Source organism: Blennius ocellaris (genome assembly GCF_963422515.1).
Source record: "Blennius ocellaris genome assembly, chromosome: 11".
NCBI lineage: Eukaryota > Metazoa > Chordata > Actinopteri > Blenniiformes > Blenniidae > Blennius > Blennius ocellaris.
Genome location: NC_137660.1, coordinates 9,573,795 through 9,589,923, shown reverse-complemented (window position 1 = coordinate 9,589,923; position 16,129 = coordinate 9,573,795). Strand labels below are relative to the sequence as shown.

General features: G+C 43.9%; 1 protein-coding gene across 1 annotated transcript; it reads right to left on the bottom strand.

The window, feature by feature from the left end:
• Nucleotides 1–3,487: 3,487 nt before the first annotated feature.
• Nucleotides 3,488–15,630, bottom strand: ticrr (TopBP1-interacting, checkpoint, and replication regulator; the record flags this gene model as incomplete). The annotated part of the gene is made up of 22 exons (XM_080505542.1): nucleotides 3,488–3,576; nucleotides 4,971–5,099; nucleotides 5,346–6,485; nucleotides 6,846–7,377; nucleotides 7,671–7,945; nucleotides 8,072–8,130; nucleotides 8,249–8,339; nucleotides 8,455–8,586; nucleotides 9,235–9,304; nucleotides 9,536–9,623; nucleotides 9,721–9,951; nucleotides 10,170–10,252; nucleotides 10,404–10,497; nucleotides 10,571–10,671; nucleotides 10,894–11,039; nucleotides 11,191–11,394; nucleotides 11,544–11,668; nucleotides 11,790–11,928; nucleotides 12,035–12,269; nucleotides 13,355–13,587; nucleotides 14,596–14,833; nucleotides 14,953–15,630. The coding sequence occupies 22 exons, from the start codon at nucleotides 15,628–15,630 to the stop codon at nucleotides 3,488–3,490; spliced, it is 5,112 nt and encodes a 1,703-aa protein (XP_080361668.1).
• Nucleotides 15,631–16,129: the final 499 nt, after the last annotated feature.

Sequence of the window (16,129 nt, the reverse complement as noted above, 5' to 3'; positions counted from 1 at the left end):
AAAAGCTCAATTATTTAAATTGGTGAAGGTTTTAAAGAGGCATAGGCTGAAGAATTTTAAAAACGTTCCCCATCCGTTTACATGGGGAACGAAATCCAAACAATTACTAACAACAATTAATGGTGGCGTCACAGATATCTTGGCTCGGTCTCAGTGTTGTGTCCGTTACGCTTAAGAAAACAGTTAAAATATATGTTTATGGTTGACGCTCCTGATCTCAATAAATTAGATGGATACAACCTCACTGTCCCCCTTGGTCTTGGGCATAATTGCTCAACAGAACAAACTAAACACACGATTAAAAGACAAAAGCCATTCGTTTAAAAAAAAAAAAAAAAACAAGCAAGATTGTGTTGTGCACAAGGGTTCGTTGTATGTTGCTTTGTTGCACATTTAATAGAAGCTGCATCAAATTCTATGATGCTGTTTGCACTTTGGCAGTTATGTTTACAGTTCATTATTGTCGGTTCATCTATTCTATTTTTTTTTAAACGAAAAGTTTAAAACATTTCAATTTCTTAATAGTATTACAATTGGTATTTAATGACAACAGGAAATGTGGCTGGTTGTATGACATAGAAAGTATTGAGAAACTGCTTAATGATTCATAAAAACTTAAAATATTAAAAGTTTCAAGGTTTTATTAAAACAGTGGTAAACTTCTTTTATTCCTTTTCAAATCAAACATAAAAAAAAGAAGTTTCAATTGACTCGTGTAGAGTTTCCATGTTTTTCCTGTTCGTATGCCGCCTCCCACAATTATAATTAATCTCCTAGTTAAAGTGTCATAGTTTTAAGTTGCGCGTTGGCAATTTAATCAGTGATGAACTATAACTATTTGTCTCCAGTGTAGTATTATGTAATCTACAATTAACCTTTGCATTCCGCTTCTGATCATGAAAGAAAAGGTTAAAAGACGCTCACAAAGGTTGTCCAACGCCATCATCTTTGTTTACAACCTTTAAATTTGAATAACAGACCAGAAATCCTGATTGAAGCTCGTCTATATTGCATAACACTGTACAGCCGATTTTGACTGTTGTAGGGCATCATTGATTAATATTCTAGATGCATCTCAAATGTATACTTTGTGTTGGTATTTTTTTTTTAAGTAACTAAACAAGCATGAATTCAAACTGTTCCCAAGGGTTTTATTTCAACACCACGGTGCACAAAAAAGGAGCCCAATAGGCACTAATGATTTGTACAGGAAGTCAAATTGGATTTTATTTTGGCAACCTTGACAGTGGCGGAGAGGTGCATGGTGGGAATAGTCAAGGACGTCATTGAGCAGAGCTGCAGCACTGAAAAGGTTCACACATCACACCACTGAGCTGCTGCACACAGGTTCCTGCAGCACAGCTCCTCATCTCGCCGGTCAACACAGATCAGAACCAGCAGCGAGACCATTTTCACCAGAAACAACACGATGCTGCGTCGTCTTCACGAGTCCCAAGCTGATCATTCAACATCCTCTCATGTCCCGAATAAAAAAACCTCATTGAGGTCAATACCTCCTTTGAGACCTTTGAGGACGAAACATTCGTTTCATCACTTTTCATCAGACTTCAGATCGATTTCTGAGTTTGACTGATCCTTCACATCGGGAATCGCCTCAGGTTGAGCATCTGGGGAATTTTAATCCTCAAAATGTATTTGCCTTCATTTGTCAGTTTTGTCATTTATATTCAAGATCACTGTGAAATCCTTGCATCAAATGATTTTACTCGAGGACATATGATAGGAAATACGGGCCATACTGTTTTATGTCGAGTTTGAGCTCCTTCTATGGAACAAAAAATAAATAAAAAAATGCAATAATCTGTGGATTAGACAAAAAACTGCTGCTGCACTGGGCCGAGATCAAAGTTCACATTACTTTCCAGCAAGAACTGGGATGGGTTTACAAAGTACAAAGCCATCGACTGAAAGGAAGCATTGTAGTGCTACGGCTGCAGCATACAAGATAATAATAAGCACACAGAATAAAGCCACACTGTTAAACATGGAGCCTATAAAATGTTCACCTGAGCGTGTCCTTATTTTATTGTTTTATAACAGCGGAACAAAGTGCATCTTGTTTTAATGTGAAGCCAATTGTATACAGGTTGCTCAGACGAAATCAAGTCATAAACACAAACTGGCAGCCGGCAGTATTGCAACATCAGGAAATCACTTGTATAATAAAATGAGCAAGGCATTCATGTGACTGATGTAGGTGGAACTCCATCAGGTCTGTATGCCAAAGGGGAAGTGGCTCCAGCAGGTCCACGCTCCTGGGGAAGGGTCGCTGAAGGCGTCTGGGAGTAGAGGCCAACAGGAATGCACTTAAGGGGCAAACGTGTGGGGAAACCGAGTCCTGGGTCCACGCCTCGGAACAATTAATCATTTGTGGCAGGATCTGAAAGCCGCAGTTTAGTCACAGCCCACTCCACGTCAAAAGATCGGTGCAGCTTTATCTGAGGCTGTGTGGATTTTTTGGGGGGAGTTTTCAGATTTGCAAAGTTCATAGACACACAACATTTGGCAGCAAACAACAGACTTGTGTTATACAGGTTTTCCGAAAGAAGCATTTAGCCTTGATGTAGTAATGAAAGTCCAGGAGTTAATTATTAACAACCTCTTCGTAGGTCCAAACAGTTTCAACAATGCTGGGCATGCAGCCTCGGGGCTCAAAAAACAAAAGGAGCTTAAAGAAATTCAGATTTTGTGGTTTTAGCTGCTGCTTGATTCCACATTTATAACTCTAAGTGAACAACCACACCTAAAACGGACACTTCTGGGTGAATCAGTATCAATCCTTGATTGAATCATAAACTGATCTATAAAACAGACTGAGGACAAGTAGAAGAGCACGAGTCCTGACCTTTGGTCAAAAGGCCAATTCCAGAGTATAAAGTGTCGGCAGCAAGAAAAGTCGGGTTTATATATGAAGGGTGAGAGGAGAAATTAGTCAGTTTGGGTGATTCTGGAGTAATTAAGAACATTATTTATTCACAAAACCTCAGCAAATTAAAACATATTTACAATCTGAATCACTTATCAGGTATTTCCTTTTACTCAAAAGCAAATACAAGGACAAACATATATACATAATAATAGTATGTGAATATAAAAAAAAACAATTAAGACAGACTTCTTTGTTAAATAGTTCAACTACACTTTGAAAAGAGACGACAATTTCACAGTTTTCTGACATTTGATCCTTCAGCAAGGCAACAAGACAAATCTGGAATGACACAATTAGATTCTGATCCGTTCATTTGAAATAAATTGGTGAAAGTCAGTGACTCAGTGTTAAAGTCTAAAACAAAGTCCTGAATAAACTTAAGCTGCAGGTCAGAAGTCATGACTTCAGACTAAAAAAAAAAAAAAAAAAAAAAGACATTCATTCATCTGTTTGAAACATCAGCCTTTAAAAGACTCACAGCTTCACAGCAAAATGCTGGAAAAAAATTTTTTTCTTTGCTTGCTTGACGTTTTTGACTCAGTGCAGCAACCTCTTTCTGCTGTAGGTCCTCTCGGTGTTTGAGCGTTTGACTGGCTGGCTGAAGGGAGACACATCCACTCCTGCATCTGGAACAGATTGGACACAGAGCAGATCAATACTGGAGGAAACGAGTAGCTTTGCCCCACACAGAGTCAACATTTTACATTACATTAGAATAAAATAGTAAATAAGCAAGTGCATCATATCCATGTGACATTTAGTAATTAAATATCATCTGTACAAATCTCCACCTCCACTACGACACTGGCTTTTATAATGAGGGTGCTGGTGTTGAGCGCCCCCTGCCTGCGGCCCCAGTATAGTACAAGCCATCAGTCATACTCAATATAGGACAAAGTGCAGCCTGCAAACTGACATTCCACTATATATTGCCTATATTCATTTAATATTTTGGCCGATCTGCACGTCCTTGCACAAAACATGCTAGTACATTTAAATACTATTGAACATTTCAGCATTTAATTGAAACAACTTTACATATTTGACTTTGGTGCTCCAGAATGTCTTACTGTGTCCTTGTTTTGTTTCCTGTAGCAACAACACAATTTCCCACGAGGATCAATCAAATATCATTTGTATTTTGAACCTGGCATGTGCCAAACGGCCCAACATTCGCAAGAAAACAATCAGCAAAGCGGAATGACAATCCAAAAATACGTAAATGTTCAAACAAGGCCCAAAAGCCCCTCCAAAAACACAAGTGTGCTGCTTTCATCTTCATTTTTCCCAACGTTTGGTGGAAAACGGTTCATGAGCTTAACAAACTTGATTTGAGGACGCTGAACTCTCATCTTTGGTTTCATCTTCTAAAAGCTGGTTTTGTGCTCAAAGCAGGTAAAGGTGGTGATAATGTCTTCCTGCCAATAGTAACTGAATGTTTGGTCATCATTGTATCAACCTGGGGTCAGGTGTAGTAACAAGGGGCCGGTTTGTTTTCCTCTCAATGGGCTGAGAGCAAACTCACTCCACCCTGTGGTATGAAGTGGTATTACACTGGGCAAAGTTGGGGAGCTGCAAACTTCGAAATTGCACCGTTGCTGCTGCTGCTGCACCGCCCCATGCTTGGGCACACGCAATGTGAGGGGCTGAGTGAGGTCATCGTCTTACAATAAACGTCTTGCATCTTTAACACCATAGAAACACAAATGATAGTGCTGGTTTGTGCTGAAAGAACTAACGATTGAGATCATTTTTGTTCAATTTGGACATTGTGTTGAGGCTGTGTGAACTTAGATTGACCCCTGCAAAATATTGTTTAATATCTGAAAGACGTAAGCAGCAAAAAACGGGAATTCTTTCGGTGCCAACACGGCACAAATGATCGGGACTATTTTCACTGAGGCCTCAAAATATATCTTTGAGCAACGACTTTCTATTCCACGCAAAAAGAAAGACTATAAAAGTCAGTGATTCAGAAGCATAAATCAAAACATCCATGTTGAAGTAATGCTTCACTTACCTCTATAATTGTGTGTTCTCCTTTTGGAGGAGCCCGTTTTGCTCTTGAACAACAAAGGGGATTGAGTCAGGGCCAAAATACCACTTGCCGTCACTGGCCTTCTCTTGGTGGCGCTGGGAGGAGTTGCTGCTGTCAAAAAGCATGAAACAGACCGGAGTAAACCACTGAAACGTGTATGACAGTTGTTCATGTGATTTTAAAACAACGACACCAATATGAAGTATGTGTTTAAAAATGTATCATTTATAATACAAAACTGCTCATTTCAGTCATTTTTGTATGTGCTTGCTTTTTTGGAAGATTAAAGCACTTTTGCTTTTTTTTTTGTAACCCTAAGTGTGTAATACTACATTAGAATTTCAAATCACATCTTACTTGATTTGTCATCACCATTGTCTTCAGCTTTGTGCAGGTCAGTGTCGGCCTGCTGAGCCAGCTGTTCAATCCAGTACAGGTCTTCCAGTGGACTAAGCGGAGACGCCTCTGCTCCAGCTGGAGGCGATTGTTCATCGGCGTCCTCAATGTCCTGCAACCTGCTTACTCCGAGTTCAGCTTCCTCCATCAACTCGTCCAGCTGGGGCTCCCCCTTCGGGCCTCGATCTTTGGCCCCAAACACCCCTACCTGGGCCCTCTTTCTGCGAGGCCAGCTATTAAGGTTGTCTGGGGTCAGTTTCCCCACACTCTGAGGGGAAGGGGTCAGAGGAATGATATCGGCGTAGGCCACCGGGGACACGGTTCCCGCTGCGTGCCGTGTCGGAGTGTACGACTGGCAGATGTACGTCTGGACACTTCCACCTTTGGCCGGCGTGGTCTTGGCCGGGGTGACGTGAGTGCAGACGGATGGCGAGATGCATCCCGGGTCTCTGTGTTTTGAGAACATCGCCAAGGGGCTTTCCGTGTGAGGTTTCATCCGCACCAAGTTAATTTGAGCTCCCGCTCCGAACCCATCCGCCGCAAAGTCCCCCGAGTTCATGGAGTCCGTGCGTTTGATTTTGAGCTTTGGAAGTCCCGACGATTGCATTTCCATTTCTACTTGGTAGCTGAGCGGATTTGGCGTACCGACTTGCTTTCGCCGGCTTAGTTTTCCCAGGCCTCTCGGCGTTGAAAAGCGAGGGGAATCATTTGCGTACCCTAAACGGGCAGCGGCTTCCCTTTGTTGGCGGTCGGGAGTTTGCCGGAAGCCATAGCTCCGGGTTGGAGTTCCCTCGAGCAGAACACTTGCTCGAGGAGACGCTGCGCTCAGCGCCATGTCTTCCCCGGCCTCTGCAAGCTTCCTTGAAAAGCTAATGTTCATCTTAAGGCCTCCACAAAACTGTGTCTTTACGATCGTGGCGTCAACAATGTCCATACTGTCACTGTCCGTAGTACCAGAGGTGGCGTTTGAGACTTCAAACTGCTGGGAATCCGTTTGAGAGGTGGATTCTGTTTCAGATGACCGAGATGATTCTATTAGCGAGTCTTCCTCTGTGTGTGAAGACGTGCGCCTCTCCCCAGCGTCACCATTCTCTGCAGAGGCTGCATTCAGTTTAGAAGCTGAGAGCTCAGCACTTGCCTGGAACCCTAAGTTCTGTTTGGTGGATGCACTGCTTGAACTTTTACACGGTGTTCGGCCAGACCGAGTCATCATTTGGTGAGTAGGACTGGGAGACTTACTTAGACCTCTACTGTTAGGCTGGGGTGAGGAGTGTCCGTCAAGAAGTGGTTTGGATTGAGGAGGTATTTCGTCTTTGTCAGGTGTTTTGCACATGCCAAGTCTTTCAGAAGATCTTTCACTTGCTTCGCGACTCAAAACGTCATCACCAATTTCCCCCGGTAGCCTTAACAGACTGACTTGACAAATTTTTTGTGGCGTTTTGAAAAGGTCTCTTTTGGCACCTGGACTCCTCTCGGGGTTGTGGGTATTGGGCGTTTTGAACACTGTTGCAGAACTGCAAGACGCAAGACCAGGTGACTCCGGTACTTTAAAAGCGGTGTTATTTGCCACTTTGGCATATTTTTGGGGAGATGGAGACCAGGTCACACTCTTCCTGGGAGTTCTTGAAATTGGGCTGTTGAGCCGGTGGTGTCCGGTGGAGGAGCCGCTCTCAAGTAGGGCCTTGACCGGAGTCCTGAGGATGCCCTTCAGAGGGCTTCTGCGAGGACTCCGTTTTGGGGGAGTCTCTAAAACCAGATGCCTACTGGCCGGAGATCTGAATGGGCTGCCCCTCAGAGACATGCCAAGTCCGTGAGAAGGCCCAGCCACCGGACTCGCTGATGAGGCGGACGCACCTTTCCTGGATGAAGGTGGAGTTTTGGGGGTGACTGGAGTTTTGGGAGTCTGGGGAGTTCTGGGTGTCTTGGGTGTTCTGGGAGTCCCAGAGTTTCTTTTATGTTTGTTGGGTGATTTTGTTGGCGTTTTGTTTGGACTCTGATTGGGAGGGGAAAAAAAAGGAAAAAGAAAAACTTTTAATACTGATATTTAACCTGTAGAGTAGTATATCACGACAAGCTCAAAATAAATGGTTGACGTCATGTTGGTAAATTAATGAAGTTGTTATTGGTTGCAGATCTTCAGAAAAACAAATTTTAGAACAATATACAAGAGTGTATATGACAAAGACAATCTCTAATCAAAGAAGAAAAAAAAGCTGTAACCACTCTCACCCAATCCAAGTAAGATTTTACAAACAAGAGAGGCATTTTAATGAATCGCGGAGTTACCTCAAAGACACTCGAGTCTGTGGACCTGGACCTAGCGGCCCTGGAAGTACCCGGCGGATCAAAAAGCCGGCGAGGGGACTCAACGGCTCCAAAAAGAAGCCGCATGGGAGAGCGGACGGTTTTTGTGTTGATGCCACAGATTTTACTGTCGCTGAGACTGAGCTGGGAAGCAGAAAGGACGCGTTCCAGGTTGCGAGAGCGAGGCTGGGAACTTGAATAGAAGGTGGTCGAGTGCCTTCGAGCAAACTTCTGTATTCTCGGACTTCTTCTCAGTGCTGACAAACAAGAACAAAGGAGAGAGAAACACTGGATCATCGGCTCTTAACTGAGACAAACATGGAAAAGAATGTAAAGTTAACATTTTTGAATTCCATATGCAAAGCTCATAGAGAAGTAAATACCTTCTGCAGGCTTTACAGGCGACTCTTCCACGATGCAGTCCTCAGTAGGAACAGATTTCCTGAAAATAAATGGTTAACAGTTCCTGTCAGCCTTTTTCAATACATACACTTTGTGTGCTTATATGAAAGCAGATCTTGGTATTACTGTGCAATGAAAAGACAACAACGAAGTGGTACCTTCCGATCTTCTGCCGGTGTAGGAGGCGGCCGGACACTTGCTTGTGGAGCGGCGTCTCGCACACTTTCTTCGTAATGAGCCTGTGCCTCTCTGAAAACGAGGCGACCGTGATTCACTCAAATACTTGCAAACGACTGAACTGCTTCAGGCAAAGCACATCCAAACTATATTTAAAAGTTACCGAGACAATTGTTTCTCCTTTCACCTTCAGATTCCTGAGATCGAGTACGTTTGAGTCCTTCCACGGCAGAGACGGACTGGCTCCTCGGCAGTTTGGCTTTCTTTGAGGGGGAGACCGACTCCTGGTTGAACAGGTTTCTTCTCACCCTGGTCACTTCTGCAGATCAGGGAAAGACATGAGCTTAGGGCTTTTATTGGAAACACGATAAACAATTCATATTTAGTACATTTTGATCAGGAACATTGTAGAATGAAAGGGTTTTGCTCAGATACTTTTCTGACACAAGCCACACATAATCCTTCATCTGAGTCAAATTGCAGCTCTATAAGGGTTTGATTTTTTTTTTTCAGGAATATTTTGGTTCATCCTACAAGCGACCACATTTGCCATCCTCAATTCTTTCCATGCCTTACAAAAAAGCAATAAAAAAAGTTAAGACACTTTTTAATAGGTGCTGCATTCAAAGGATTTGTGTAAATAATTAGGATTGCCAATAACTCCTTTCACGAGGGAGCTATAACTCATGGCTTTATAAAAAAAATAGAAGGTGTAAAAGTGACCAGTTTATAATGATCAATAAAAAGCAACATTAAGGTGTTTTCTTTGTGACTTATAAAAAGTTAGAACTGACTCCTGAAATCCTTAAAAAAAGTCCACAGAGTAAAATTTTCCACTTTCAAGAATTTGATATGAATTCCTTATAAACAAACCAGAATATTTCAGTAGCCACTTGAAAAGATTTCACAGGTTTAGTATTTTGAGGAGAAATCTAATGTTGTGCGGAGGAGGGGAAATGCAACATACCCTGTGTTTGTTTCTGAATGTGTGGTTCTGCAGGAGCTTTTTCCGCAGCAGCACAGATGTTGGATTTGGACTGATAAAAAAAGCAATAAACAGATAATCAGTCATTTAACATATAGAAATGTCCTGCTCACAAAAAAGCACAAAACAAATTCAGGAATTAAAAGCACAAAATTACGGGACGTTAGAGTTGACAGTTCTTTGGACTACAAAACTAAAATCACAACAGATGTGAGGATTATTAAACAACATCAAGGCTCTTTATCGACTCAGCCAAGGTAAGAGAAGTGATTCGTTATCTTACGGCTCTTGTAGTCTTTTTGGGAATCTCAATTTGGCGGAGACTTTGTGACGACTCAGTCATACTGCGATGACGAGTCAGCATCCCGCCTCTGAGAGAAAACAAGACAATGATCCGTCTTCACCCGAGTGTCCATACTACAGCCGCATTCTCACGATTTGCAGACAAAACGCACTGCCTCGCCTCACCTCCTCTTGGCCGCGGAGCGATTTCTCAGGTCCTGCAGGCCGTCGTTGCCGTCGGAAACCAGGCTTTTTATGGAGAGAGAAGGGGAGGAGTCTGAGGGACACGCGCTTTCCTTTGCAATCGAGTCATCGCTGAAGAAGTCCGAGGGCAGAACGGCCGCTAAAGCCTTGGGGAGCTGGGTGCCCAGACTGTGGTAGACTTCTGCAAGCACTCGGGGAACAGAAACCAGAAACCTGCAAAGATACAGAAAGGTGACTGTCGGACTCTCGCAATCGCCGATGAAAACGTAAAACATATGGTTGAAAAATCGATGTTTAATCTTAAATTCAACATGATGCAACAGATTATGAAGATCCATGGTAAAAGTTGGATCGCTTATCCAAAAGTACTGCTTTTAGCACAAACTAAATAAAATGTTTACATCGTATTTAGTTGTAATAATCTCACGTACACAGGAAGGACCTCGTCGTCAAGGAACCTCGCCAGAACAACTGGGTCTTTTGTCAGCGAGATGATCCGGAGCATTTCAGCCACCTGAGGAAGGCAGAGAGTTAGAAAATACTTGTGTTTTCTACAAAGCCTTCATTACACAAGTTTTTTTCAGGACAGTTCCAAACTTAACAACAGTTGTGTTCTGTGCATTAATATTTCATTAAAAATGAAAAAAAAGCTGAGAACAACCCACCTCCTCTGTAATCTGCTCAAGGTCCAACACGTTAGACTCCTCTGAAGAGAAAGCTCTGCACATCTCCAGCCTGAACATCACCTGCAACTGGCACCTGGCGAGACACAGCACGTTACAGACGAACGTATTCCCGACGCTACATTCAGAAAAGAGTGAGAATCACTCACTCTCTCACTTTGCCGTCAACATCGCCAGAGTTTCCATAGAGGTGTCTGATGGATTTTCCCGTCTTGAGGAGGTGCTGTTGGACAAACAGACTCGTCTTTGCCTGAAAATTAAAAAAAAAAAAGGCATAAAGTTGAAGACATGTAAATACACATTAACCCTGTAATGGGTGAGGCAGCGTGCCAAATTTAACACTGGTTAGAATTTCAATAACAAGGTCAAATGTAAGTCGGATAGACGTGTTTTTTTTTTTTTTATTCCATGAAATATTGCCAATTAAAAAAACTAAACTCGGCCAGTTGCAAAGATGCGTGCCATTTCCCACCTCCCAATCCGATACTGCAACGAAGAAGCTTTTCACAGCAGCCACGAGCTGCTGGACTTCGGTACCAAGAGATGCGTCTCTGTCCACAAGAGTCCTCTCACAGGCTGACTTCAGGTGAGACAGCAACTCCTCCTCGCTGGTGAAACCTGAGAAAAGTTGACGATATGTGATCTCTTTGCAAATAAAAACATCTCAAGTCAATTTGGGGGAACGAGCGCCAACTTGCAAAAAAGCTCATTAACAGGGTTCATCGCCATGTGTCCTCGCTGTATCGTAAACGTGAAGACGTGCACTCACTGATACGGTTCACTTGTCCACATTTGAGTCTGTCGCTCGACCGTCTCTTCCCTGGTCTGTCTGCTGCTTTACCCTCGGAGCCCAGCTGCTCCGGCTCAGCCTGGTTCTTCTGGGCTTTAACATTGAGGCGGGCCACATTCAGCATCTGCAAGGAGCGACTCATGGTCTTCATCTTCTGTTTCACTGGCGTGCGCTGGGCGCCGCCTACAGATAAAGACAGGAAATGGTCCAATTACACCTCCAAAAACAGACTTTAGTATCAAGTGAAATGATATTTGACCGGCTTTTTTTTCTTTCAGAACCTTTACTGCAGTTCAAACTATTCACTTGGAAATGGAAATCGTGTCACTCACGTTTCTTGCCCCTCTTGTTTTCAGAATTCTGGGACGTCTGGTACAGTTCAGCCAGCCCACCGATGAGTTCCTGCTGCTGCACAGATGTTTCCTCTTCACTCTGCTCTGGCACGGCATGCAACAACCTGTACAACAACATGACGACGACATGAGCGCTGCCGGCTTCTGCTTTGTTGGATACTAACAGGACAATCTAAAGCTCAGCAGTAAGAAAAGTAGGAAGAAACGCCGTTTTGATGAACGCACCTCATCGACTCCATTAAATGAGAGCTGACTCCCGACTGGTCCGACTGAGGGAACCACGTTTGAAGAGTGTTTGTCGTCAGGGGCGTACGGCTGAATTCCTGCAGAGCCCACTCGGGAACGGGGTCGTCTTCTCCAGCGTCTGGAAAGTGAAGGGACGACGTAAAAGATGTTTTTAATGCACATTAAGTCACAACTATGTCACGTGTCAGCGAACAAACACGTCAAAGTCTTCCTCGGAGACCTACCGTTGCTGCCGTCGCCATCCTCCTTCATGATGTCATACACCACCCCCAAGACACTGCTCACTACGTCCGGCAGGTCAGCGGAGGTTCCCGCTGCGGCGGGGGCGACGACGTCAGCCGCCAGGAGCTGGTCCGGCGGTGTGGCCGCAGGCTGGACGACGGTGAGCCGGGCGGTGCAGTGCGACAGTGGGGAGAGAACGGCTGAGCGCACCAGGCCGTTGTCGTTCACCTCTGCAAGCTGAGAAGTAAAGAAGTACAGTATAGATGGATGAAAACATATTCCAAGAAAGAAAAATGTGCTGATCTGAAGGTGTGCTCATAATACAAACTTGGGATGTGTTTGCAAAAGCTTTTGGGCATTGATAAAAAAAAAAAAAAAACACAACTAAATTTGACGTCTATCACTAAACATACAACATAACGTGATGTGATTAGGTTTGTAACTTTCAGTTTATTGTTGTCAACTGACAGGAGTGGCTCCCAGAATGCCGTTCTGCTGCTGGAGCTCGTCAGCTTTGATGTTTCAGGTGTTTCGTTGTCAAAGACGGTCTTCTGAACAGCAAACTGATCATTCTCCTCTGACATGAATCACCAGTTTAACCCAGAGAGCTGCTGATGGTGCATTCAAATCCCAGTCGAGCCGCAGTTTCTGATTACAACCCGAACCCTGGCACAAACAATCCAGTCCTCGTCCACAATGCAGGAAAAAATGCGACCCAATTCAGATTTTTTTTTACTCAAAGGTTACGCGTGTCCGACCTGTTTTGTGGCTGTGTGAAAGCACCAATTCAGATTTTTTTTTTCACACCAGACCGAGGCCTTGTTTGAAATGATCCTGCAAAAAAAAAAATCTGACCTAAGCATCAAGGCCTGCGGTGTGAACGTAGCCTAAAAACGACCTCTCTGAACATCAGCAGCTCATCTTAATCCTGTTCACACTAAATGTTTGCAATGTGATTGGCTGAAAAGTGCTGTGGAATAACAAATATTTTAAATAATACAAAAGAAAGTGTCCAGTGACAGTGAGTGTATGTATATGTATTTTAAAAAAAATAATTATCTAAGCAAAACCGCTGAGACCGACATGCAAAATTCACATAATGCCTCTGATATGTTGACAGTGACCTATTAAACAATGATTAGTGACAGTCCCATCAAAAGCAAACCAAATTAATTATGGCATGGAAAATGCAGCACAATGACATGTTACAGGAAAATTTCTTAGGCAACAGTCCCCCCCCCCCAAATCAAGACATTGAAACACACAATGAACACATGAACACGTCTTGTGTAAAACCGCTGCTGTGTGTGTGCGCGTCTCACCATGTGGACAGCGTGAGCAGACAGCTCCATTAAGAGAAGCTGGAAGGCGGCGACTGTCTGACTGCTGCTACTGGAGGACTGAACAACCCATGACTCTGTGGCGGTGTGAGCGAGCAAAGCAGCGTCCCAACCCTGCAGCACTCCTTTAAGGCACACGTCAGCCGACTCTGAGAGGAGTCTCTGCCGGTGACACAGCGGCTCCATGGTGACGCCACAGCTCCGAGTCAGCTCCCCTGGTTTGGAGACAAACGACAACAGAAAGGTCACTCTCAGGTGTCTCTGTTGCGTGACATTTATTCACCCTACTTCAAGTGCACTGGTGTGTTGAGTTAATGCTTCACAGTGTTGGAAAACGCTGAAGTTTGTTTCTTCACATGACAAAGACATTGGTACGTTTACTATTGTACCATCATACCGACACAGCTCCTGATTCTTGAACAAGCGAAATGTAAATCACAAGTAAGTTCATTTGGAAATTATTCACTTGTAGATAATGACACCAAAAACAGTTCAAATATGTTACATCTTGTATTTTGAATCCTGAAAATCTGGCATAGGTCTTTACATTTGATCATTTTTTAACAAAGAGTAAAGAATATGTGCACCAGGTTTGGCGAACATAAGACACGTGGGCCAAAACACATTTCTGAAGAGCAGTAGACAAAATATTGGTGATGCTACCATGAAAGACGGCGTCCTCATTAACCTCAAAGCCATATAGGTCAGGGTGAATTTGTAAAAAAAACAAAAAAAAGCCGTAGACGTTTTCAGGACATTTCACTGTATTTTGCACCAGAATGCATCATTAAATAGCTCCATGATGAGACTATGGTAATTTCCCATAAGAATTGTTTGAGTTTGTGAAAACAAACCTTTTCACATCCAAGAAAAACAAACATTTATCTATATTTCTGATATAATTCAGAATAGTCTGAAGATGCCATGATCCTTAATGCACATTCTAGCAATAGCAACTTCACACTGTTCCCTATTTATTTATTATTTATATATGTGAGTGTGTATGTGTATATAATATCTGATACTTGCGATATTGCACTTCTGGTTAGATGCTAAACTGCATTTCGTTGCACTTGCAATGACAATAAAGTTGAATATAATCTAATCTAATCTAATCCTGGCATCTTCATCTTGTCAAGAAATTGCATCTGCGAGTGTAAAAGATGAAGCAAACTGATCTGAGCTCTGTGGTTGTTGAAGAGACATGAACACCGGCTGCAAACCTTGATTCCACCGCAGAACGCCACCGACGACGGGAAAGGCCAGGCGGTGGAGTTGTTCGGACGACAGCAGGTATCCGATGCCAGATTTGTACCCAAAAGCCTCGCTGGTCGCTCCGGAGGCTGTCTGGTGGTCAGAGCAGAGGTGCAACAGAGCGACGGCGGGGATCACTCTGCCACCCAGCTGGGCCAAGACCTCAGAAAGCTTGTCACGGCCGCGGCGGTCTTCACACTTTGCCACCTGCCATAAGACAAACGGTCAAAGCTGTTTACATCTGTGTAGCAGGGAGTCTGCCAACTCTCTGCGATGAAAATCCTACAGGTATTGAAGTGAATAAATACAATATTGGCTGTTCTCACCTGGATACGTGATCTGGTGTCCATCCAGTGGAGGACGACCTTTCGTTGAACCAGCATCTGGTGAAGTCCCTTGCAAACAACCGCCTCTGTCACATCTGCAGCCAAGTCACTGGCCTTCAAAGAAAGGTAGTCCAACAGCTGTGACCACGATTGTGGACACTGGGAGACAACGAACACCACATTCCTCCCGTTGCTTGACGTGTCCTCTTCGTGTGACCCGCTGATGACCTTCCCAGCACGGCTGGACTTCCTGGGCCTCAGGGACAGTTTGGTGGGAGACGTGATGTCCGGTCTGTCCCACTGGAAGTCCAGCAGGGTTTCCTTCACGGCGTTCTGTACCGAGGTGGACCGATTGTGCTGCAGCTTCTGTCGAGGGGGACACGTCTTCTCTCTCTCGTCGAATTTGGCTTCGAACTCCAGTTCGAAATCCTCGAACGACTTGTGGCAGAGCTCCTTGAAGTCCGACACTCTGGATATGAGGCTGGCATTGCGACCTGCCCGGGACTGGAAGAACTTATAGCCCCAGCGCACTTTGTCAAATCCAAATTTGTAGCCGAAATGCAATAAAATGTGTAATATTCCTCTTTTCGTGAAGTTATTTCTGACCGCCAGCTGATCATCCGGGTCCTGGGCTCCATAGTCAACATCGATAACAAACACCAAGTTGTGTAAAGCCATAACGAAAGAACCGCAGTGTCGACAAAGGAGGAGGGCAGCTTCAGTCACTTAGTCCGTGAAAACCGACGTATCTTCATTCAGAGTAATGAAGCAGGCTGTCATTGTCGTAACGGATACAATACAGCTGTTTAATCACTGTACGAGGTGCTGGAGGCAGCGCCGCCATGGACAGTAAGCTGGTAACTTACCACAATGACTAACTACAGCAACTCCACAGGTAAGATAACTTGATACCTACGGTGCAAAAAAAAATAAAAATCGACTTTCGCTTTGGTCAACTCATTTTAAGAGAATCCACTGTGAACGTAAGATTTGAATCCCAGAACTAAACTCATCAGACGCCATCTTGTCGGAGCCGTGTGCCTTTCGCTGTTCGCGCTTCTTGAAGAAGGCTCCGCCCCTTCACTCTGATTGGTGATGCACACAAACCTCACGATAATCATTGGTTCAAAATCAGAGCGTCGTTCGCAGGCGATACGACGCAAACCTGACACTGACT